Source organism: Pezoporus wallicus, unplaced genomic scaffold (genome assembly GCF_028554395.1).
Source record: "Pezoporus wallicus isolate ANWC-B61680 ecotype Strahan unplaced genomic scaffold, APGP_CSIRO_Pwel_v1 contig_13859, whole genome shotgun sequence".
NCBI lineage: Eukaryota > Metazoa > Chordata > Aves > Psittaciformes > Psittacidae > Pezoporus > Pezoporus wallicus.
In genome coordinates this window covers 78,593-104,584 of record NW_026637614.1, presented here as the reverse complement: position 1 = coordinate 104,584, position 25,992 = coordinate 78,593, and the positions used below count along the sequence as shown (strand labels likewise).

General features: G+C 47.3%; 1 protein-coding gene, 1 long non-coding RNA gene and 1 other non-coding gene across 3 annotated transcripts in view; 1 reads left to right on the top strand and 2 right to left on the bottom strand.

Annotated features, from left to right (window-relative positions):
• Nucleotides 1-11,642, bottom strand: part of LOC130597804 (uncharacterized) — a 40,147-nt gene extending 28,505 nt beyond the window's left edge. Inside the window, exon 1 of the long non-coding RNA XR_008971862.1 lies at nt 11,376-11,642. This is a non-coding gene — a long non-coding RNA (uncharacterized LOC130597804). The remainder of the gene's footprint in view (nt 1-11,375) is intronic.
• On the top strand, nt 191-25,992 carry ARC (activity regulated cytoskeleton associated protein). The gene is made up of 4 exons (XM_057406670.1): nt 191-392; nt 20,029-23,166; nt 23,677-23,845; nt 24,217-25,992. Exon 2 carries the CDS (start codon nt 20,386-20,388, stop codon nt 21,598-21,600), a length of 1,215 nt encoding a protein of 404 aa, XP_057262653.1. The 5' UTR covers nt 191-392; nt 20,029-20,385; the 3' UTR covers nt 21,601-23,166; nt 23,677-23,845; nt 24,217-25,992.
• On the bottom strand, nt 3,628-3,701 carry TRNAF-GAA (transfer RNA phenylalanine (anticodon GAA)). The gene has a single exon. It is a non-coding gene; the product is annotated as a tRNA-Phe (tRNA).

Here is a 25,992-nt window from a genome sequence, read left to right as displayed (position 1 = left end):
GCTCCTACAGTGACAACAGTGACAGTGCAGGGATTTTTTCCTCTCCGCCCTGATTTGGTTGGTCTGGTTTCATTTTGTGTTGGGGGTTTTGTTCATTTTATTCTGGAGGGAAAGTTTCAAAGCTCCTGCTGAGGATTTCCTTTGGGCTTAGCTGGCTGATCTTTCCGTGCAGGCTCCTGCACCTCAGCAGCAGTGAGATACAGCTCTGGTGCTGTACGGTCAAGGTGAATGCATGCGGACCGATCCCTGCCGGTCCTCTTGGTGGGAAAGGTGGAGAGAGGTATCCCGAGGATGGGGGAGAAGGACAGCAGCAGCAAATCAGGAGTGGAGGCATTAAGCGAAAGAGGCAGAAACCACTAGGAAAAGCAGAGATGAAGAGCCCTGGGAGAGCTGTGAGTACGTGTGGGGGAGAGCTGCGGGCTGGAGCAGCGCTGCGCAGGGGCTCAGGGCACGATGGATATCAGGGTCTGACATGCGCTGGTTGATCAACGTGGGGGACCCTGTGTCGAAGGGGCCTGAACGGTGGCGAGAGGAGGGATCTGTGTGCGTGTGTGGGCTGGGTGAAGGTGCTGGCAGGGCAGCTGCCCCCGCTGCCTGCCACCCACTGCTGTTATTCATCCTGCACCTTCGCTCCACGCCTCCCCAACGAGCAAGCGCCAACGAGCATGGAACCGCTTTAACCCTTCTCTTAGCTAAGCACAGGGAAACTTGGCAAGTTTTGGCGCTGAGGCTTGAGCCAAAGCAGTTTCAGCCAGGAGGGGATGAGGTCACAGGGGGAAGGAGCAGGGAAATAAGCTGCTGTCATTGCTTTTGGCAGCGCTGCATTATGGTCTCTGGGGGTTTCTTTACATCCTGCAGTGTGACGTGATTACTAGCATCAGTGGGAGCCTTTCCTTTGCCTTCCTATAGCTGTGGATTCGGCTTCAAAGCAACCTGATTGCAGCTACCTCCTTGTGCTGGGCTGCAGCTGGGTTAGGGGTGAGCTGCCACTGGCATTTCCATGAGGCTGAGCATCCTCCAGTACTGTCCATGAACAGGTACCCAGTGAGGAATAAGAACAGGGAAAACACACACGGATTCCCCCCTACAGATCTCTTCTACCCTCAAATATCTTTCTCACTATTTGACTGTTTTAGCTCAGGGGATTTCCTCACCTGATTGGTTTATTTGTTCAGCAGCCCATAATAAAACTACTCCAAATGCTCATCCTCCTTGTGTCAAGCATTTCTAGACTGCCTGAGGTAATGATGCTGGTGGCTGACCACCAAGGAGAGGTGATGGGAAACACCAGGTCCTCTGTAGGGACTGTTGTAGCAAACACGACTGGTCTGTCCTGCTCAATGGGACTAAGGCACGATCTAAAAACCTCTTCCTCTCTCTGCCCTAACAGAAATAGATCTAATATGTCCAAAACACCTCCTGAGAATGATTTCTGCTCCCTGCTATTTCCTGAACTGTGCCTGGGAGGACACAGCTTGGCCCATTTAAGTGCTATGGAAGGGCACTGAGCAATGCTCAAGCTCAGGCACTGGCCTTATTTAGATTTCCAGCACACTTGTTAAACCATGAACTCAGAATCAGGTCAGAATCTTGTTGTCAGGACTGCTTGAACTCTGTGCCACCCTACTGCTCCCTGACTCATGACTAATGAGCCTGGAATCTGATTTTCTTCTGCCCTTGGTGCCCAAGGCTGCATTTCTCTGCTGTGGTAGATGAGGTCAGAGCAGTTCAGCACAGGCAGTGTGTAAACAGTTCTTAAACCTGAGGGCAATATCTGGTATGTGCATATACACAATGAACTGAGGTCTGTTTTCATAACAAAATGAAGCCCAAGACATGCATCAAATTTGGTATCATTTAATCCTGCATATGGACCATGCAGGGGGCTCTGATTTACCCTTATCCAGTCTGGGGACAAGGAAGCTCATGCCTAATTTAGATGCAGGCATAGACAGTAGGAGTTAAGAGATGTTTTCTATTTGGTGCATCCTTGAGGTAGAGGATCCTACCTGAGTGCATCATCAGATCTGCAAAGGGCACTACTGAAGAAGGTAGATTTTGGTTGGATATCAGGAAGAAGCTCTTCCCTGTGAAGGTGCCCAGAGAAGCTGTTGCTGCCCCATCCCTGGCAGTGTTCAAGGCCAGATTGGAAGGGGCTTGGAGCACCCTGCTCTAGTGGAAGGTGTCCCTGCCCATGACAGGGGTTGGAACTGGATGAGCTTTAAGGTCCCTTCCAGTCCCTTCCAACACAAACCATTCTACGATTCAGTGGGTGAGCAACTGTTATACATACTGTTGTCCTGACTAAGCAGAAGGACAATGCATGTTCTGTTCCTACCTGTTAGTTGGTGGTGGCTGATAAAATCATTTGACCAGAGGGACCCATGCTATTTTATCAAGGCTTAAGCACATCAAGATGTCTTTGAGTTACACACAAGTCATTATTCACATCCCGATCAGGGAAGTCATCTCCCTGCAGGGAGATACAAGGAAGTGCTGCAGGATCTGATAAGGTTATGTCCAGAATTTAAAGAGCATCACCAGAATAAAAGGGAAAAAGAATATGTCTCTGCCCTCTTATGAATAAGAGACCGGATGATTACTGGGGTTGATCTTTGAGAAATCAATAGTCAAAGCTTCTCTACTTTTCACTTCTTTCTTTGGACAACCGGTAATTCAGGTCTTGTCTCTGCTGTTTGCCTAAAGGGCTCCACAGAGCAGGAATTAATCAGAACAGGAAGGGGAACCAAACACAAAACACAGTTACTCAGTTGCACAACTCTTTGGCATGCCTACACATTGAGTATTAGCATTTTATAAAGGTCAATGTAAGAGTTGAAAAGGTTCAGAAAAGGGTAGAAAACTTTATCAGAGATGTGGAGATGTTCCCCTGTGAACAATAGGTACACACGCCAGAACTTTTCAGCCTAGAAAAAGAGATTTTAGGGAGAGGATTTGCTTCAAGGTCAGTTGTGATTCAGACTAAAGTTAACTTTTTTTTTGATAGGGTATTTTTTGTTTTCCCAAATCACAGTTTTGATTTCCTGCATGGCTCCATACATCAGTGAGTCAACATTAGTGCCTCTTTATGGAGCGGGCCATGACATAGGACTAAGAAGAGGCAGTTGAAGGTTGAGGGAACAAAAAACCCCAACCCCTTCTATCACTATTTTTGCTGAAGACTTTGTATTGTAAAACTGTGTCCCTGTTTCAAAGGGAACAGTTGCAGTTGGCAGAAAGGCCACCAACTACCAGTTGCCTAAGACTGTGTTGAGGCATCTTTAGAGCATCCTCAAGGATGATGACTTCGTATCTCTGAGCAACCTGTGCCAATGCTCAGTCATTTACACAGTCAAAGTATTTCCCGGTGGTCAGAGGGATTTTGTGCCCATTGTCTCTTGCCCTGCCACTGAGGATCACTGAAAAGAGCCTGGCTCTGCCCTCTTTGCACCCTCCTGTCAGGTATTCACACATATTGATATGATACCCCCTCATACTCCTTCAGGATGAACAGCTGTCAGACTTTCCTGGAGATGCTCCAGTCCCTTCATCATCTTCCTGCCCCCCCTCCCGTATACCCATGTCTCTCTTAAACAACAGTAAGCACAAAAGCCTGCAGGAAAACACTGCTGAAGCCCCGGGGTTGAACCAGGGACCTTTAGATCTTCACTCTAACGCTCTCCCAGCTGAGATACTTCAGCCCTGCTGGGGTGCTGATCTTCACAATACCTGTTGCAATATAGAGATCCTTCAGACTTTTACTCTTCAAACTGGCTCAGTGGACACTTGGCTTTTGTCCTGTCACTGGGGACCACTGAAAAGAGCCTGATTCCACCTTCTTTACACCCTCCCTTCAGATACTTATATAGGTTGATAAGACCACAAGGAGTCTTCCCCTCTCCAGGCATTCCAAGGGACTGTGTGTGGCTGAACTACAAAGGATTGCAGAAGAGAGAAGTGCAGAAAGTGAGTGTCACCATTGTTACACACAGGTTGCCCTAAAGCCTGTCTTCTTCCCTAGATTGAGAAGTCTTTAATCTACAGTTTGCTAACAGCTGGGGGGATGAAACTGAGATATCATTCTGTGATTTTCTTCTTGACATTGTAGTCCTTTCTCCATATTCACTGCTGCCCAGTTTCTCATCTTAGTCTGCTGTGCAGAAGCAACATCCTCACAAATAATGCAGCCATACACTAGTGACAACCAGGGTAGGAAAACCCTTATAGCCTCTGGTATTTCGGTGGAGTTTGACCTGTCTGTTGTCCTGCAGGCGGTTGAACCATGTCTTTTGTCTCAATCACATCACAAGGACTCCATTCAGGCTGCTGAAATACATTCAGTACTACTTGTGATGCTTTAGGCTACACCAGCTGTCCCACAGCTGCTACTCCAAAGGACTGTAGCCTTTCTTCATGACCCATATCATGTCTTTCAGCCCTGTAATGATAGTTTTAATGCTCTTGAGCTTCTTAACAGTCAACAGGTACCTAAGAAATTAAAATGTGCCCTCTTAGGTCAAACCAGTGGTCCACCTAGTCTGTTTTTTTCTCTCTGAAAATGGCTCAGGGAGATGCTCCATAGGAGATCATGTGAGTGCGGCTGCAGTCCATTCCCTTGTGCCATATTCAAGAAGTTGGAAGGAGCATCTCCACTTGGAGATCTCCACTGGATCTATCACCAATGCTTAAGCTGATGTTTAAACACATGGGCCAAACATCAGCTGTCAGAGACCAATAAGGTCAACAGTTAAATCTTTGTATAAGAATGGCTGTAGTAAATATATACACAAAATAGGGATAATTCTTAGAGCCACATTTTCACTAGAAACACCCCTCCAAGCAGGTTTTCTCAGGGGCTGGACTAAGGTGTCACTCCATAAAGCCTGTATCATCTATGCCCTGTTGGCTCTAAGTGAGTGGGCAACAAGAAGCCATCTGCAGGCTCTTCACAGGAAAGGGAGACTTGCCAAGTCAACTTATCTGGAAGCCTGGCTCAGCACTGACATAGCTCTACCCTTCCAGCTGTCCCATTTTTGCTTCACCAGCTTTCTCCTTGTCAAGGAAAGAGAGTGCAGAAACCAAAGCAGTTCTGTTTCTCACCAGCTTTCCTCAGACAGGAAGAAACGATCCCAAATGGGAACTGTGGGATTTGACAGCCCACTCTGCCTTGCTGGAAATACTCAAGCTTCAGCTGGGTACAAAATTCCTACTAAAAGATGTTCTACACTACTTTGCAAATGCTAGCAGCACTGGTGGAAAGGATGAAGTGAAGGATCCGATAAAGCACATGACTTGGAGGAAGTGCTACATTGCAGTTAAATTAGAAATCTCAGAAGCTGACTTTCTGGGAAGTTGACTTATTCAGATGGTGAAAACATCACAACTGAAAGTCTCTGAGCAAAGTTGTCAGGAGGAAGACTTTTGTTGCCAGTTTGACGTGTCATTTGGAAGAAGCTGGAAGCTTAAACTTCCTGTCATTGAAGGCAAGTAAGTTAAACCTGCCTTCTGGCTCAATTCAGACCTAAGGGCTGGCATTCCATAGATATCTGTGCTATGGAGAGTGAATGAAGTGGATGGAGTGAAGTTGGGATGACTGCTCTGGTTGCATCCTAGTCAGGTCAAAATTGCAGCTTTTAGCAGATGCTGCTGTTTTCAAGTCTTCAAGTCCAGGTTGGAAGGGGCTTGGAGCAACCTGGTCTAATGGAAAGTGTTCCTGCCCATGGCAGGGGATTGGAACTGGATGAGCTTTAAGGTCCCTTCCAACCCAAACCATTCTATAACCCTATGAAAAATACTCTGTTGCCATGACACTTAGGTCTTTTCATGGGTTCCTCACGCCACTTGTGTGTTCTTTGCACCAGGGGATCTGTAGAGTGTGGACTGCACATACTCAAAGTTCCCTTTTGTCCTCTCTCATCTGCCTCCATTTCCCCTTCAAAAACTCCTGCTCCAATTTCATCTTGAATCGTGTCTGGTTTGGTTTGGCGTCCTCAACCCAGGAAGGATGTGAAACCTAACCAGTGGGAGGGTGTAATAGTCACTTCTGCACAGGGAATTGCTGTGTAGACAGTATTCAGTTTGAGGGAGAAAAAAAAAGGCTAAAAGGAAGGATAGTATAGGACCTAAAGAGGAGTTATTAGGGGTTCCTTCTGGTGAAGGAACTAAGGGTTAGCAGTTGAAATGAGCAAATGCCAAGCTCAGAACAAAGTAAAAGGAGGAGTTTCTTCACAGAAGATCTAGTTACCTATTCAACTCCCCGCCACAGGGCATTATAGAGCCCCAAAATATACAGGCATTCAAAATATGACTGGGCAGTTTTATGGAATAAAAACATCCATGAAGAGGGTGCAGATATGAAACTAGATACTTTTTGCTGTTATTATACTCTTTTACAGGTATTAGCTCATGGAAAATGGTGCAGAGTGGGTTCTGAGCTAGATGCGCTTCTACACATCTTTCTGGCACCTCCTTATATTCATGCCCTGGCTTGAGACATCAGGATAAGTGTCAGCCTGTTAAACCATATTGGCACAATGTGCTGGAAGTGTTAATTCATGCCATCAACCAATTGTTTGATCTACCCCCCCCCCCCCCAGGTGTTTGAGGCTTTGGTCATGTCAAACTTATAGCAGGAGATCACTCTGTCCCCACTGTCCCTCCTCCCATTCTTCCAGTTTTCCTATCACACAGGGCTGATCTGCCTGTGCTTGTTTGAGTATTCATCTGGCATCAGCCAGATGCAGCTTCCAAATGTTATTGCATTGCATCCATGCAGAAACCTATCACTGAATGCTTATCCCAACAGCTGACGTGCCTGGCCATGTCAGGAGGCATGAAGCTGGCCTTTATGGGCCAACGTGGGTTCATCACCCCTTGCTGAGTGCCCTGTTCTTTTAAATGGGGGTCAATGCATCAACCAGATGGAGGTGCAGAGGAGTGACCTTTGCTACCCAACTCAGCACCACCAGATTTGTCACAAATCTTAGCTTCCATTGCAAAATTCCTGGCACAAACCATGCCACTGATGGGATTTTGCCCTGTTTCTCCACTCTTCATCCAGCTATCTGCACCAGGGGAGTGACAGAAAACTGCAGGGTTGAGATGCTCTTGCTTTTCACCTACTGACTTGGCTCTGATGTGTCAAATAAAGCACATGTTCCTCCTTTAGGTTTCCTGATGTTTTTCTGTCTCATTACACTGAGTGGGCTTCTGGTTTACTTGAAAAGCAGTTTTAGTGATTATCTCTATTTTGCTGTCGCTATTTTCTCTTCTTTCTCCAGACTTTTCTGAAAATGACCTAATTAAGAGCATGGAACTCCTGTTTCTGAGAAAAAAAAAAAAAAGGTTCCTTGAGGTTTGCAAAGGTCTCCCAGCAGGAAAGTTGACTTGTCTCCATTTTCCCTGCAGTTCAACAGACCCCCAAGTGAGCCCATTAGCAAAAATGGGCCACAAAATATGCAACAGCAGCAGCAGTAGCTCTGCAATGTAAGGCTCCAGTAGGCAACAAACTATGTTTGCAAACCTCATCTTTGATGGTAGTTTCATATGTTAGGGAAAGGGTGAAATAATGGCACAAAGGGGACTGTGGGTGCTCACTACCTACTGCAATAGCTGTGAGGGGATGTACTAAAGAGGGTGGAATATGTGGCCTGAGATAACTCAATTGTTATGCTGGAGACATAAATGCATCTTTGAAAAACAGAGTTAATGAAGCCTGGCTGCCAGACTGTGCTTGCTACACAGCCCTTTCCTGCTCCCTCCTTAAGTGTGATGTGTAAAAGGTGCTGATATTGCAAGCCCATCCTTCAGTGGGGGGGTCTCACTAAGGGGTTCTTTAAAACTTTCCTTTAAGGTTTGGCTCTTAAGAATCCAAGCTATGAATAACAGCACTGCTGCACCTATGAGCACTGGGCTTAAAGCATGTACCTTGGACAGAGGGATGCAGTCTGTGGTCCTGCTGCTGCCTAGGAGAAATGATCTGCATGCAAGTAATATCTGCAATGTCTGCCCTATAGCAAAATGCCCTCAGACTCACTGATAGGGAGACACAGAGAGAAGAACAAAACCTTACCTGGCATTTAAGTTCACCCCAAGTCTGAATCACTCTTTTTCTGAGAAAACTCTGTTTCAGTGTTTGCTCTAGTGACTCTGTTATGTAAAGAGAGAAACCTGATTGATCTTGGATGTGTTTCACTCAGACTGATGGGGCAATTTGGAAAAGCAGAGGTCTGTGTTCATCCAATTCTTGTTTTCAGACAAAGGAAGGTATTTGAGACAGAATTTTCTAAGCTTTAGGAGGGTATCCCAGCTACAGTGCAGATAAGAGAGGGCAATAACCGTCTCCTTGGTTGTGTCCTGCATGGACCCAGGCTGACCAGACAGCAGGAGAACAGCTAGTCTGAGAGCTTTGTCTTGGAGCTAAGCACTGAGAGACGCAATTTTGTGCCATTTACTGAATATTGCAGTGCTGCAGTTATGCTCAGCACACAAGTCCTATTGCTTTTCCCAGGCTTAATAACATTTGCAGCTCCTGCTCTGCCTCCACAAACTCGCAGTGCACCGTGCCTTCTTTCGAGACGGTTCGCCCACTGCCATTCCAACCCATCTGAACTTCAGAAGGACAAACCAAATGCATTCGGGAATCACTTCTTTAATAACTTTCAATAGACCAAAGCAACCAAATGGTTACTAAGAAGGCAGAAAACAGTTCCATTTGTACTGTGTTATTTGTAAAAATAACAGGTGTATTAAAGTGTGTAGGGGTATGTAGGGATGTTTGTAAGACAGTGATATACAAACCAGGTGGCACACTACCTCATTAGCAAGCTACTTGCTCTTGCCAAACAGGCTTTGGTGAGATTCCCTGAGAGGTTTCCCAGAAACTCATAAAATTAGTAGTAAACAACCCTTGTTAGGGGTTGTGAAGGATTTTCTGACTCTGTCTCACATCGCAGCATCCTTCTGAAGTTTTCCTCTGTTTAACAAAACATCCAGAAGTTACTGGGAGAAAGAACAGGGAACAAAAGAGGGGGAATAAGGCAGAATCCACAGTTTTCTTATGAAAAGCATAAGAATTGCTTGGACAGTGATGGTATCTTGCTGTATAAATGGGTTCGTTACTTAACTCTGGTGATTCATGCTGTCAGGCACAGGGATGAGGCAGCTGCCAGATTTGATGCTGGGAAGGAATTTTCTTTCCCAGAACAGATTGGTAGGGGATTTGCAAATCTGGAGAGGTCAAGGAAATGAGCCAGATATTGTTATGATGAACATGGGAACACACAGGGGGAATGTCCCAGAGCACAACAGCACTATCACGTTCCTACATCACGGTACCAGGCGTACCTTGAGAATCAGTGCACAACCCTTTAGGCCTTTTTCCCACACCTCCAGTAGACCTGTAATCCCTAACGGGATGATTTTGGTGGACTAAGTGTACTGTCCTGTTTCCTACAGATGAATACTAGAGCAATGAGTCTTTTCATACTTTTCACATCATCTATTTCATCCATGTTTCTAAATAAAGCCTAATCTGAAGCTCCATGAGTCCTAGCTTTTGGGTGTTTGGGGTAGGACTGCTTTATTCTCTTGTTTTTAAAGAGTGTCTAAAGAACATGTTCCAGCTGCCTGGAAGGAAAGAGCCAGAAAGCAAAAAGAGAACAAAGGAAAACAGTGGAGACATTTAATTGAGATAATTTTAGCTGTTCCAAATGCCACAGGCAATCTGCACAAATATTTGGAGAGAGGAGATGAGGAAGGAAAAAGTAAAAAGTTTTGTATTGATCGGTCAGTCCCCAAATGAAGAAGAAAATGTCTTTTTAGAGACCAAGCAGGACCCTACCTGGCAGCCCTTGGAGAATTGCCTGTCATAGGATCATGGAATCATAGAATGTTTTGGGCAGGAAAGGACCTTAAGTTCATCCACTTCCAACCCCCTGCCATGACTCTAGACCATGCCACCCAAGGCCCTGTCCAACCTGGCCTCAAACCTGGCTTTTGAGCCTCTCTGGTTTCTTCTGCACTCTATCAAACCACAACTCAAACTCATCCAGACCTAACAGGACTTGATGGGGAAACCCTCTGTTTATGGGGCTGAGCAAAGGAATAAGGCACTTTCAGTGTGGGTGAACAGGGATGGCCTGTTCCGTATGGTGTGATTACAAACTCGTGGTCTGAAGCCTTGTGTCTTAGGTGAACATCCAATGAGACCCTTCTGGGTAAGGACAAGATACAGAGGGTTGGAACTGGATGATCTTAAGGTCTTTTCCAACCCTAACTATTCTATGGTTGCTCCTAGTGGGATCCCTATGCTTTGTGTGTGACTTAATAAGCACAGAGGAGATGGTGTTTGCTATCCTGTGAGATATGGGATGCATGGGGCATTTATTCTAAGATTTAAGACTGGAAAATCTATACCTTGGTCTGGTCTGGTGGATGTTTGACCAGTTATCCAATGTTATCAGAAAATGGCTGATTTGCTATGTGTAGGTCAGAGCTCTTCAGTTGTAAAGAAATCACAATTCATGTCCTAGTTAAAAGAGAGGTGTTTTGAACATGGTTTTAGCAACTCCCAGGAAGAGCACCTACCCCATGACTATTCTATACAATGCCAGCCCCCTTGTTAGTAATGTAAGTGGGAAACAGGATTTTAAGGCACACACACCCCCCAGACTAGAGCTTTGGGTAGCAGCTGATGTTCAGTGAGGCTCCTGCACAACTACTGGCAGAAACACAGGGCTACCCTGATGGGATTGTGCTGCCCTCACAAGACTTGACATTTCAGACAGATGGTGCTTTTCGCATCCATCACATGCAAAACTTGGGGGAGAAGCTGGAGGATTTTGGAGATGGAGCAGTGGATGTCAAGGAGGCGTCTGCATGTGTTCATTGTGGGGGCCATAACGCTCTAAATCTTAGTGTTTCCCCCTCTTTTAGCCCCTAAGCAGCACCTCATAGAGCCTTCCTGGCACTGATCAAAGCAGCACTGCAGGGACTCTCCCCACCTCCATTGCAGAGCCTGGTGAGGAGCAGAAATGGCTATAACCCCCCTCCCACGAACAGGCACCACACTTGGGCAGCCATTCCCACAGCATCCCTATTTCAGCAATGCCCTGTGGGTACTTCCCTGGCCCATTTCCACCCCCTTCCCCGTTGCAAAGCTCACCTGGCAGCTTTTCTCCCTCCCCTGTTTGCAGGTAGGAGGGAAAAGGCAGGAGCATGCAACAGATCCAACACACTCGTTGCTCATCTTTTTCCCTGCCCCTCTCCCTGCTCCCACTCATCCCTTCTCCCCCACACGCCCACCCACCCACCTCGGTGTCTCATTATAGGGATGGCTCAGCACGCCTCAGGTAGCCGCGGGGATGGATACTAACCTCTGCCAGGCTTTTCATTAGGGAACCCGTTAACATGGAGCTGCTGCCTTTCCCTCCCCTTCTTCTCTGCAGCCAAACACGACTGCTGGAAACAGGCAGAAAACGGGGGAGTGAGGTGGGAAATCCAGGACTCTGCGTCCTCCCCCACAGCGTGGGATGGGGTTTCTTAGAGAAGGTCAATGGTGAGGCCACCATCTGTGTCAAGCAGGGAGAAGCAGCGGTAATTGGCAGAGCAGCGCTGGCTCCGTTGGACAGATGCTCCTGCATCTCCCCCCACATCCTTCCCTATCGCTGTTGCAACATTCCTGCGAAGAGCCATGGAGAGCTTAAATCCTATTGTGATGGGAGGGAGCTGCTATGGCTGAAATCGGGAGTGCGGTAACAGGGATGTGTTACCTATCCCATCCCCTTAGTCCTGTAGCAAGGTCATCTCTCCCTAGGTCAAGTCTGAGAGACATTAAGAAAGTACTCTAAATCTTTAGGGATCTTTCACTGAAATCAAGCATAAATAACCCTGGCTACAATTGTAGCTTCTGGGGTTTCCTTTTTTCTTTTTCCCTTTTTTCTTTTCTTTTTTCCTTTTTTTTTTTTCCTTTTCCCCTTTTCTTCCTTTCTTTTTTCCTTTTCTTTTTTCTTTTTTTTTTCTTCTGTTTTCCCCCATTTTGGCCTTGCTGATATTGAACACACCTGTAGGGATGAATGTTCCCTTCTCAGCAGTCTTCTTTCAGCTGGGACCCGCCTTCTTGAGCGATAACCTCTACAAGAAGAAGGGAGATTGAGTAAATTCTCATGATCATATGGGGAGATGCTAGCAAGGGGAAGACTGGTGTCAGGATCACTTTTGTCCCACACTTATCCTTCTTAATCCTGTCCTTAAAGGGTGCTGTCCCCCATCCTTGTTCCTCTTGTTGTTCCAGAGCAGACTGCATCTCCTGTGGGACCTGCATCCCCTGCCCCACGGGCCTTCCAGGTCTCAAGCTCTAAGCAGTCACTGTATACACACCTTCACCTAACCCCCCGATCGCTGCATGCTCCCAAACACACACCTTTCTTAGTGCAGAGATATGAAGCCTCTGCACTGCTTTTCTCCCATGGATCACCGTATGATCTCCAGCCCAAGACCACCAAGGAGCCATGTTCAGTGTTGGGGTAATGGTGTACCAGAGAACAGTGGCACTGTGCTGAATTTTTTGTGGAAGGAAAAGCTCCTGGAGAGCTTTATACAGCAACTCACTCCCCAGCTCCTGCTAGCCCTCATCTAATGTGTGTTTTAGTGATGTTTGGGGCCTCATACATTTGGAAAGAAGAAATGAGTACAGCCTGCTGCTTGCTTCTCACGTTCCTCTGTTTCCTCTGTGCTTCCCTGCTGTCCCTAATTACCCATCTCTCATTTACAGGGACTTAAATAATGGAAATGGGAAAGCTGGTTGAATTAGACTGGGATGAGGATGCGCTGAATGAGGCTCCCCTCCCTTCAGGAGCAACTTAACATTACCCTTTCTGTTATTAGTGCTGCAGCCACCCCATTGACACATGAGGCAGCTGCTCTGTTGTTATCTTGAGCTGAGGGGACACAGCTTCACACTGACTCGAGCTGTGGCTCCCCGTGGCTAAGAAATATTAGCAACAAAGAGCAAGGATGCTTAGGGGTAATCCTTTGTTAACAGCAATGCTCGGGGAAGACAGAAATGAGAGAAATAGCTTAGAAGGAGGAAAAGCAAAAGTTGGAAAAGGGTAAATCGAGTCACCACTGATAGAACTGTTAAAACCAGGCGAGCTGTGGCCTGGTTTATGGCTTCAAGGCAATGATGGATGTGAGTGCAGCTAGCTGGGAACTGACAGATATTAACACGCAGAGCTCTGGAGACATGGATTTGGCTGACAACAGCAACATCATGTCCCAGTGTGACCATGGAAATGTCCTATGTCCCTTTGGACAAAGTTAGCTGGAGGTATCCAAACGAACATGGCTTTTGTTGCTGTTACACTTCTTGGAGGATATACCACAATATTGTGTGAAAAGAGGCTTTGGCATCCCCTCCAAATCCGAGCCCTCCTTAGCTTCCTCTGACACTTCCCCTCAAGGATCAGAGCTGTTGCCACTCACAGGGCAGGTAAGACTATGCAATTTGATGGGGAAAATGGACTGTGGTTTATTCTCCATGGGACTGGCTCTGGCTGCTAACAACCACAAAGCAGTATTTCCTGTAATGGCCTCAGGAGTTTCCCATTGATTCCTGCTGCCCACAGCCCATAATAAGGAATCTGCAACTTGGAAATCTTCCCATGAGTTTCATTGATGGAAAACCAGGTTGTGACCGCCATTAACACCCTTCCCACATCCCATAGTCCACAACGAGAATGTGGGTGCTTAGCACCCACAGGTGGAGGAGCAATTTAACACAGCCTCACCTATGGGGACTACATGATGTCACAGGAGCAGGTAAGCTATGGAGCAGCCTGAGCCGCTCTCATCATTGTGTTGGTAGTTGGTACTGCCAAAGACATGTGGCTGCACAAGCTTCTTCCATCTTACTACATGATCAAGGGTATGGTTTGATAGCCCAGTAATCTGATGCCAAAAAGGACAATGACCCATTTTCCCTGTGTGAATGTGATCTCCCAGTTCTCCTCTGCCATCACCATTGGGCCTCATCTCACACTGCCATCAAGGTGCTAACATGAAACCCAAATAGAAATGGTAAAGCAGAACCAGGGCTGCGGGGGAAGGTGGGACTGCAGGTAAGCCTTAGATCAGCACATCATCCTTGCAGAGGTGAGGAGCTGGTGGGACTCTGTCAACCAAGCCACACCAGGAGATGAACCAGGGCTTCACAGCCACCCCACTGTGTTTCCTTCTTTAGCAGAACTGTGATTTTCAGTGTGTATTGCTAAAAAAGCATTAAATTCAGAAACACTTACTAGAACACTTAAAGGATCACCCTAAAGGGGGGCAGGTGGACTCAAATGTGTGGCCAAACATGGGCTAGATTCAGCTCTCAGCCATGTGGCATAAAGGCAGATGAAACTTCATAAATCAGGTACGAATCAGGCCCTTCAACATGGGGCTTGCTTGCTTTGCTAGCAACAAATATACACTAACACCTTGCCAGTGATGTGCACAGGAGGAAAATGATGTTCGTTTGGATATGTCTTTCTATTTGTGTTCACTTCATGAGGGTCATGACAGCAAACACCAGAGTTCAGGTTTGTGCCGTGAAAAACACTGATGCATCCTTTGACTTTCTTGATTTAGCCTCAGGAGGGCTTGAAGAGGCAAGAGCAGCACAAGGAGGCAGTCATTAACATTTCCTCTGCCCAGTGAGGAAACAAAAGTAATAAACATCCCATTAAGTAAGGAGAGAGAAAAAACAACCCTATGAAATTCAGAGGGTATTTTTAGTCTGGAAACAAAGCAATCCATCTTCCCCGCAAAGTAGAGCTTTTCAGATGAAAAGGAAAATGAAAGAGGAGAGAACTTGCACCAGAAGGAGTGGCACTGATAATAATTATTAGGATTATTGTTACTGTTAATATTGATAGCAAGCTCATTCTCCCAGTCACTTCCCTCCACCCTCCCAGCAAGTGACGTGTGGGCCTCAGCCATGGAGGACGATGGGTGGCCACGAACAATGCAGCCACTGACGTGAACCCTGTTTTGAATGCGAAACTCTGCATTGTGAGTGCCAGCTTCAGTGCAATAAAGTGTTCCAGTGCTGGTGATGGATGAATAGAGACGTATGGTGTAAAATTAAATGTGTTATTCCCCCCCCCCCCCTATTTTTTAATGCATTAAAAAGCACAACAACTTGGTTTCTCTTAATTTCATTCCTTTCTTAAGGGATTTGCTACCAAACAAATGACTGGCCAGCTTTGTCTGGTAATGGATAGGAGAATTGATAGGGATTGAAAAGGTATGGAAGCAGAGAGGAAGCATTGTGGTGGTTTCTGTTTCTTTTTTCTTGTAGAAGGAGGAAGAAATTCTGGAACTGAAAAGGAAAATTCTAGCACAGCACATACAGGATAACACAGAAAATTCCTTGTTTACCAGCAGAAAAAATCAGTTCCTGCAAGAGGATGGAATTAATTCCACACTGTCCTTTAAAATTCTAACTTTAGGCACTTCATAGAGTCCTTGGTGAAAGGCAGGGTCCTCCAGGCAGTGATTCAGAGAAGGAACACAATGCGCATCGCAATACATAATTGGAGAGGGACCCTGGCACCACGATAGGATAATACAGCATCCAGCAGAGCTCTACTGAGCATAAGAATCACAGAATCATAGAATAGTTTGGGTTGGAAAGGACCTTAAGATCATCCAGTTTCAACCCCCCTGCCATGGGCAGGGACACCTCACACTAAACCATGACACCCAAGGCTCTGTCCAACCTGGCCTTGAGCACCACCAGGGATGGAGCATTCACCACTTCCCTGGGCAACCCATTCTAGTGCCTCAACACCCTAACAGTAAAGAGTTTCTTCCTTATAAGTGGCTTATAAGCCACTAAAAGACAGCACAACTCAGCTGCACCATAAACTTTCCCAAACCCTGGGATCTCCCCCTTCTCACTCACCCACCAGGTTCATCTGGCTCACAGCTCAGGCTCATCTCCAAGAAGTGTCATGTCTTGACATAAGGCAGGTCTGAGCGAAACGTTCAGCCAGATGAGGTGTCAAAGGGATGTCAACCCTAAAAAAGCCCAATCCAAACCCGATCAAATCTGCTCTAAAGTGCAGCAAAAGCCCACGTCCTGAATAGCTGCAAGGGGTAAATGCCACCTGGCTCTGGGTGCATCATGTCCTCTGCAAAGCACTGTTGTGACAGCACTGGGGAAGGTGCCAGTGCTGTCTACGACTGAGTGTCCCTTTCATCTGGTCCCTCTCCCTGCACAGGGGTTTTCTGCTTGCTGCCATACACTCCTTCTGTCTGCCTACAATTACTCAGTTGGCTTTTCTCTTTCCGTCTCCCCATTTTTGGGGGGTCTGATCCTAACCTGCTGTGGTTTAAATCTGTTCAGGAAGCACTAGCGAGACAGCTCACGTTGACGCTATCCCTGCTGGGCTACAAGATGTGGCTCTTGCTTTTTACTCTCCTTTCCTTGTTCCTGCTTAGCTGTTTCAGAGGAAATTACCCCTCCTCAATGATCACCCTTTTCTTCCTCACTTCCCACCTCCTTTTTGGCTCTTCTTGCCACCCTCTTGAACCTCCTGTGGCCATCCAGAGGACCATATGCCTTGCAGTCTCCATCCATCCCCTTGCCAGCTGCCCCGAGGCCAGGCAGCTGATTTCAGCAGAAGCCTATCTGCCTCTTTGTGAAGCCCTGGGGTAAAGCTGCTGTGGCTATGAAAGCCTTCCCCCCAGGCTGTCCCAGTCCATGGCTCTTATCCTTCCATGCCTGTCTATCTGTGCCCGGAAATTGTCTGTCTGCCTTAAATTACCTCTCCTTGTCAGTTCCCAGTGCTCTACATCTCTCTCCTTCCTTTGCTTCCGGCTCCCCTCTCTCCTCCTCTACCCACGCTCCTTACTTTAATTAGAAATACAATGAAAATGCTTATCACTGTCTTAATCAGCAAGTCATTCCCCAGCAGGTCCAGAAGGAAAACCCCCGTTCCTCCTCTTTTCTCCCCCACCACCTCCACAGAAGAAGAGTGCACAGATTAAGGGGAGAGCCCTGTGGGATGGTTGTTGAATAAGATGAACTTAGAGACCTGGAAAGGGCCAGCAGAAACCTTATGGTATTCAAAAAGGACAAATTCTGTGCCTGGAAGTGTCTCTGGCAGGAACTAATTGGCATAAATAGACCTAGGGGTACTGGAGGACAGAAGGGTGAGTATGATCCAACAGTGTGTCCTGGCAGCAAAAATATATCCTGGACTGATTATGGGAGCATGAGAACAGCCAGGAGATCAATAGACATGATTATCCCCCTCTACTCAGGGCTGGCTTTAGCCCACTTAGTGCAACTTAGTGCAGGATATTGATCAACTGGAATGAGTTAAGCACAGGGCATTGAGATGATCAGGGCTAGAGCACTTGCCTGGTGCCTGGTGTAGGGTTAGGACTTGTTCAGACTGGAGAAGCAACGGCTTTGGGGTTCCTAACAACAATATCCCATACCTGTGGGGGGTTATCAAGCAGATAGAGCCAGGCTCTTCATAGAGGTGGTTGGTGAGAGGACAAGGGACATTGGGTATAAATAGAAACAAGACAGTCTTGGTATAAGGAAAAAGGTTTTCCCTCTGAGAAGAGTTATGCAGTGGAGCAGGTTGTCCAAAGAGGGATGTGCAATACCCATCCGTGGGTTTTTCAATGTCTAAAACCTGAGCTACCTCATCTGACCCAGTAGCTGACTCACCTTAGAGTAGGAGGTTGAGCTAGAAATCTCCTGAGGTCCCTCGATAATCCTGGGATACTGTGCCAAGACCTAAGTGCCAAATGAGGCCATTCAGACTGATGATTTCCCCCCCCCCACAGTGAAAACTAAGAGAGTAAGAAAGAGATGGATTTAATGGGATTGGCTTTATAGCCAGTTCATCCCAGGCTGGTATTAGATGGAATGAGGTGATGTTGAAAAGAGGTCTCTTGCAAAGTTAAATCCAGTCTATAACCTGTCGCCACCCACTGGAAATCTCCTAAAGGCCATTTCTGGGTGAAAAGCTTTCTGAAGAATGTCTTAGCACTAATACAGATATACAGAAACTGCACAGTCTCTTCTAATTCATGTGATCTCTTACTGGCAGTGCAGGTTTAAGCTGGACTCTCAGAGGTGTAGAGACCAGAGCGTAAAAGGCTACAGAGCTGTCCCAAACCCTTACTTGATTCCTATTTGACCCTTCCTTCAAACACAAATTCACTATACACTCGTGCTTAGGAAAGCTGGGTGAAAGCAGAGAAGTAAGCAGGACAGAGGACATTGCTCTCTGCTGGTCATATCCCTATCATGTTATGTATAGGGTCAAGTGGCACTGGGAGGGTTTACTGGATTAGGAATCCTGTGTTTACACTCTCAGGCCTCTGTCCCTCTCCCTACTCACCATCGCTCCCCATCCACAACCAAACTACGCAGCCCTTCTATCTCAGCTTGCTGCTGCCCTAAATAACCCTCCTGTTTCCATACAGCAGTAGTGTTTGTCCATGTGCCACCACCTGGTAAGGAGCAGCCACACATCTTCCTGCAACACATGGGTATGGAAGGGGGAAAGGGAGTCCTGACCCCTGTCCTTCATCCCCTTCATCTTAATCACCACGTTTGCTCCAAGGGGAATCTGCTTTAATGCCTGGGGCTACTCAGACCTCCTTTCAGCAGGACTTCGCTGAAAGACCACACGTCTCCTCACTGCTAACAGGCTGGCTGCAATCCCACCAGGAAACACACGACCAGGAGCCGTGGGAGACCCATCCTAAGCCTCCCTGGCACAATGCCCGTCACCCTGAGCGGAGACAAGGCATTTCCAACAGGCTTGAAACCCCTTTTTAGGTAATATTCATGAATCAGCATCCCACTGCCCCCATCCACTGTTACTGGGAGAGGATGAGAAGCCCCAGATGTCCTCAGTACCTCTCCGAGGATGTTCCGGCAGGGAACTCTCTCAGATTAGGGAATCCTTTATCTCTGGCTTATATAAGACCCGGGGATTCCTTTTATGGTTGGCTTTTCCTGCTTTGTTAAGAGCGAAGAACAAATGTAGCTTCATCTGCGCTTGTGGGTTGGCTAACTGATTAAGCATCTGATTCAAGCTAAGTACGGAACAGGCTTTCGATGGGCGGATTTAATTTGGTGTAAAGAACCAGGATGCCATCCCCCTCCCTTAGTGAATATTCCCAAGATAGAGGCTGGCCGGGTGCAATGAGGCAGCGGGGATGACTCCCACCTACCAGTGCTGTAGAGAGTCCAGTTTGTACTGAAGTGGCTGGCTCCTGTGGGTGTTTCCCCCTCTCCTTCTCCCCCCCCCCCCCCTTTCTTTTCTTTGCCCTCCCTTTACTTCTTTATTTTCCCTCTTTTCCCTGCTGATTTGCCACCATTCCCAAAGCATTTGCATAAACAGTGAGCTCACTGTGTGGATGTAGATGTGTGCGGGGGCCCCGTGGGAGTCTCTCTTCGTGTGACACACTGAATCCCTCCTCATCTCCCCCTCTGCGAGTCCTGCCAGGGGAAGCATGCTAATGATGACCTTGCTGAGTAAATAGTTGTGGAATGAATAAGTGTGGTTTTTATCCCCCCCCTCCCTCCTTTTCCCTTTTCCCTGCAATCTGAAAGGCGGAAGGTGCGATTACTCATCCATCTACCCAACTGTCTCCAGCACCTTTCAAGTGCTTCTCGCGTCGAGTCTGGGGGTGTGTGCGAGGGGGTGGGAAGCAAGGGGAGGCTGCCAAGATCTGGGTTGCCACAGACACCGGCCTCGCTTCTCCTCCAATGAACGCCGCGCTGAGAGTGCGAGAGGAGGCAGGGCACCACCCACATGTTGAGCTGTGTGGGGTATAAGTAGATGGAAGAGCCCGGACTAGTGGCAGTTCAGCCAGGGAAGAGAAGCAGCTCTTTGCATCTCTAGTGAAAGCATTTCTCGACTCATCCAAGTTTACCCGAGGAGAAAGCACCGGGATTTTTTTTGCAGCAGCAGCTTCCAGTGTGCATCTCTCTGTGTTTCTCTCCAGCAAGGACTCTGCGGACGTTCAACTCCGGACAAGCAGGTAGCAGGAGACATTCAGCCAACTCCTCTCTCCTTGTTCCTGGATCCTGGCTCTCTCTGGGACACCCTGAGCACGTGAGACCGGCGTTTCCAGCTGGAATTTGCCTACAACTCTGTCTGGGATCCCCGGGGACCGAACAGCTCGCTCTGTGGTGATATCTGATTTGGTTGTGTTTGTGTTGAAAAGTCCTTTGAGGGGGGTTTAGAAGTCTCTGTGTGTCTTTCAGGAAGTGCTGTGGTGGGGGTTTGTTGAGAGCCAGCTCTAGTGCCAGGGCTTTACAACACAGTTCTGTCTGTGTTTGACACTCGCACGGTCGGAGCCATGCAGCTGGACAATGTCACCAACGCTGGCATCCACTCCTTCCAGGGGCACCGTGGAGTTGCCAACAAGCCCAATGTGATCCTGCAGATAGGGAAGTGCAGGGCAGAAATGTTGGAGCACGTCAGGAGGACCCACCGGCACCTCCTGACTGAGGTCTCCAAGCAGGTGGAGCGCGAGCTGAAAGGCTTGCAGAAGTCAGTGGGGAAGTTAGAGAATAACTTAGAGGACCACGTCCCAACTGACAACCAAAGGTGGAAGAAGTCCATCAAGGCCTGCCTGGCCAGATGCCAGGAAACCATTGCCCATCTGGAGAGGTGGGTCAAGAGAGAGATGAATGTTTGGAAGGAGGTCTTTTTCCGTCTGGAGAAGTGGGCGGACCGACTGGAGTCCATGGGAGGCAAATATTGCCCAGGGGAGCATGGCAAGCAGACTGTGTCCGTTGGGGTGGGAGGCCCAGAGATAAGGCCGAGTGAGGGTGAGATTTATGACTATGCCCTTGATATGAGCCAAATGTATGCACTGACCCCTCCTCCTGGGGAAGTGCCCAGCATCCCCCAGGCCCATGATTCCTACCAGTGGGTCTCTGTGTCGGAGGATGCTCCAACCTCCCCAGTGGAGACTCAGGTCTTTGAGGATCCCCGGGAGTTCCTGAGCCACTTGGAGGAATACTTAAAGCAGGTGGGTGGAACAGAGGAGTACTGGCTGTCTCAGATCCAAAACCACATGAATGGCCCAGCCAAAAAGTGGTGGGAATACAAGCAGGACTCCGTCAAGAACTGGGTTGAGTTCAAGAAGGAGTTCCTGCAGTACAGCGAGGGGACTCTGACTAGGGATGCTATCAAAAGGGAGCTGGATTTGCCACAGAAAGAGGGAGAACCCCTGGATCAGTTCCTTTGGCGCAAGAGGGACTTGTACCAGACTCTCTATGTAGATGCAGATGAGGAGGAAATTATCCAGTATGTGGTAGGCACCCTCCAGCCCAAACTGAAGCGCTTCTTGAGTTACCCCTTGCCCAAGACCTTAGAGCAGCTGATCCAAAGAGGGAAGGAAGTCCAGGGCAACATGGACCACTCTGAGGAGCCCAGCCCACAGAGGACCCCTGAGATTCAACCAGGAGACTCTGTGGAGACTGCACCTCCTTCAACCACTGCCAGTCCCGTGCCGAGCAATGGGACTCAACCCGAGCCCCCTAGCCCACCAGCTACTGTCATATGAGCTAGTCCATGGGAGGCAGCGGTCTGGGTTATATGAAAGGGAGAAAGGGGCTTATTTAGGAAGCTTCTCCTTGGGGAGAGGTTCTGGCTGAGATGAGACATGAGGTGTGCTCAGTCCAACAGCCCATAGCAGAGCAATTAACTTTGCTTGTGGGGGGAGGGAGGTGATGGGGTACCTTAGGATGTGGTTGCCCACCTCACCTGAGCCATGCAGTACGGTGGTGCTGGAGATACTGCTTGCACCACTGTGGGGAACAGACAATTTTAGGGGATCCCTGACAAGAAACTAGAGACAATTCCTAACTTCAGAAGCAGCTGCTTAGCACGGGCAGCTTGCAAGGACTTCATATGAGTGCAGCAATTGGCTGAGGGTTCCTACCCATATGGATCTTTCCTTCTCTCCTCCCTCTTCTGAAGAGGTGCCCTTGCCCTGAGGAAACATCTTTCTTTTGACCCCTGCCCTTTTCTGGTTTATCACTGGGCTTTTCTTTGCTTGGCAATCTCCTGCTTTTATTGCTCCAAAGGTTTAAATATGTTTTAAAGGTTTTCTTTAAAGGGATTCCTATGACTTCAGGAACTGAAAACTCTAAGGAACTGGATTATTTTTAGTGGGTTTTTTTTTCATTTCACTGCACCTAATACCTGCTTTAATGTTTTTTCTCTCAAGAGGCTTTTACTGGTTTATTTCTTGCCTTAGTTTCGGCTCACTCTAATCAAGGCCACTGCAGTGCAGAGGAAAATCTCACCCTTTCCCTGCACATTATTCTGTGCATTCAGCAGGAAACAAGAGTTTCAGATTTAATTCTGAGCTCATTTATTAAAGGGGAAGTCTCTTTCCTTTCAGAGAAGAGAGGATGTTGAGGTGGACAGAGGAGGCACCAGAGCTATTTTAAGAGGGTGGGGGGGAAGAGAAGGGAAATAAATCCTTATACTTTGAATTAAAAAAAACAAACACAACCTAAATCCAGAGCAAAATACCCCTAGAGCAGCAAATCAAATCCATGCTGATGTGTGGAGACAACAGCAGCTTTTGCCATGTAAAAGCAAAAAGAAGTGAAGAGAGGAGCTGTGTGTCCCAGCACAGTTTCAGCCTGTGCATCACAAGGAAGAGTTTGCTCACACAGACAGATACAAAATGCTCTTGGAAAGCCCAACACCCTTGTCCTGGAGCACCTGAGGACAGAGCCTTGTTTGTTCACAAAGAGCTTTCTACGGCATCTTCCTGTGGATGAAGATGGACTTGGACTCTGTGACATTTTCCATGTTGAGACAGTATTGCTCAGCATTCCCCTTGCTTTGACCAACACCTGATGATAGGACTTTGAGATGACACTTCTGTAAGGCATATTCATGAAGTCTGGCTCTTCAAAGCTTCCCGAGGCTGGACACATCTCAAGCAGCACCTGCATTCACCACCAGACCAAATAAGCAACACCTCTGTCAGACAAGCAGCAAGGATGCAGCAACAGGAATGCCCCTGGGATGTCCCTGGCACTACTACAGCAGTGACATGTGGCACTGATGGCTTGGAAGGCCTTTTGGCATGCCTCCTTCCAAGAGACTGAAGGTAAGGCAACTCTCTGACACACCTCAGACCTAAATCAGCCGTAGCCCCTCCAGTAGGAACCTGGCAATAGGATAAAAACAATACCTGAAATGGGACATGAAGCATTTTAAATGACAGATTAGGGTTGTGAGGAAGGGGGAGAACCAGCAAAAGGGAAAGAAAGGACAGTGAGTGGGGAAAGTTTCCAAACAGGACAGTATCTTGTACTTTCTGATTAATATGGGCAGGAAATAGGGATTTTCATTAGCCCAGCCCAAGGACTTGCCCCATGGTCCATGCACAACTCGAAGGAGATGCATCTTTGCTCTGCACCCTTACTAGGTGTGAGTAGGTCTCAGGAACAGTAGGAGAATCTTCTCTTGCTTGTTCAGAGTTCATTAGCAGTGGCTGTGTCTGCAGAGAGAAGGGAGATTTCTCACTAATGACCTGGGATGAGTGATGGGGGAGTGGGTGTCATTGCTGAGTATGAGCTGGCCGCTCATTACAAACATTATCTTCTCTTGGTTGCAGTGACTCACTCAGATCCTCCTCTGAGAAGGACTCACTTCACAGTGCTCAGGGTTTGGAAAATAAGCCAAAGAGAAAAAGCTTCGAAACCAAGGATTCAACATCAGAACTGCTGTCAGGATCCCCAGCCACCGACTGCTGGATCCACTGTCTGAAGGAAAGCCTGGCACAGGTAATTGCCTCCCATCCTACCCTTGCGGGCCTTTCTTAGCATCCCCAGGGCCCTCATATGAAATATTGAATAGCCCAGGTCTTGAGACCTCAGAGCCAGTGTTTTCAAAATCCTGGTTGCATGGGATTTCAACTTCTTGATGTAGGAACCCAAACACCAGCCCCAATGATTAAAGCTCTGGGGACAGTGCACACCATGCCTTTCTTTCTGCTGGACCACTGGCAGATGCTTAGATGCCGATATGAGTGGGATCTCCAGAGTGCAAACTCCCAGTGGGCATAGCTGAATTTAACCCCATGTCCTGAGAAATCCCCTGTGTTCTCCACTTGAGATATCTAACTGAAGCTATTGCATTGTGTTTTCTTTAACAGAGATCCCTGCTGCTGTTGCTGCATTTCCTTCTCTGTGCCCAAGCGCTCTGCTTTCCCAGGGGAGAAGTGAGTGCTGCAGGACGACAGAGGGCAAATCACTCACCAAAGAGCCTCTCATGCAGCACAATGCAGTTCAAGGTGCTGAGAGCCAGAATGAAAGGGGGAAACCACTTCCGACAGGACAAAGAGAAGTCTGAGCTGATCCAGGTACTCCAGGCAAAGAAGAAAGCCTTAAGAATGAAAAGAGAAACCAAAAGGCAGAAGAACCAAGTCTCAGCTTTGTGGACAGCAAGGATGCTGGTCTTGTGCTGACTGTCTGTTGAGATGATACCATACCTCTGCAATTTGGGGCCACTGGGACTCACCTATAGACATCTTCACTTAGATTTTCAGCTAAAAGAAACTTTCCTGATTAACTTTGCCAAATGACTGACCCTACTTAGGCTACGAACCCTCCATGCTGTTAATGCTGTAACTCATTTTTCCTGAGTTGAGGGTAGCTTCATTTCATGCGGGTATTAGTTTCAAACCTCAAAGGGCTCTGGAGGTTCGGAGAAGCATCCTGCAGTTCCAGATGCTTGTCTGAACTGCTTGAGCCTGCACGACTGTCTTGCCAGAAATGATAGTCTTGTGAGACAGCAGGCGCTTCCTGGATCTGCATGGGCCAGAGTTACTGCAGGAACTGGGGTTCTTGTGCTGGCTTTGGCGTGACTGTTTCCATCCAGACCCAGGGAGTGCAAACAGTGTGCAAAAGGAAGAGCTTGGATGAGTGGACAAGGCAGTTTTGGTTCATATCTCAGCTGAAGAGGTCCAGTTGGTTCCTCTCTCTTCCAGAGCCAACTGTCCTGGGTATGCATGTGTGCGTGTCAGTGCAGGTGTATGTGTGTTGAGCAATGAAATCCACCTCACTAAATTCTGTGGTGTTCTGTTACATTTGAACTAAGCCAATGGGACCTGATGTGCATTCCAACAATGCTCAGCAAAAATGTCCAGGACTAGAAAACTGGGTAAACCTATGTAAAGGCAGACTTGACAAGCATCCTCTCAAGGTCAAAATGATGTTTGAGGTGCTTAACTTCCACAATCCCTTACAAAGGACTTGGCAGCCTCAAATAGGCATTTTATTTTTCAATAGATTTTCCTGCCTTTTTTATGAATTATCCTGTCTGTGCTACTTGTTCATTTGGTCCTGAGGTTTATACATTTTCAGCTGGCTTTTTGGAGTGTACAGAACTGAATCTCCTGGACTGATTTTATTTCAATTACTGCTCCTGGCAGGTCGGAGCTTTACTTGTAGCACCCTGGTTTATATTGCCAGCCTCTCCAGGAAGGGCTGGTAGTTTATTTTCCTGGGGCAAAGGCACATGAATGAAGAAGTGTGTATGTGTTGTGTCTGTGCAATTTTAGTGGATTTCAACCACTGGGTTTTTTTTCCTTTCTTTTCCTTAGGCAATTTTACATTTGACTCTGACAAAACTACTTTAGAGGTTTTATTTTTACTAGAGATATTATTAATTCAAGGAACCTTGTACAAAAGGCAAATGCATTGAATTGCTACAGGTTATAGGGGTTGAAGCCAAAAGGTCTTTGTAAGCCGACATAACTCGCCCTAGATCTGACCGTATCAGGCAGTTTATTCCTCATGTGTCATGTTGGAGTTACAAGATCACACCAAGCCACTAGAACCTGTCAATAGAATAGTGCTACGCTCTATTTGCTATTGTAGCAAAACCTTTTGTAGATTTATACAATAAATCTTTGACATATCTGCTTCAA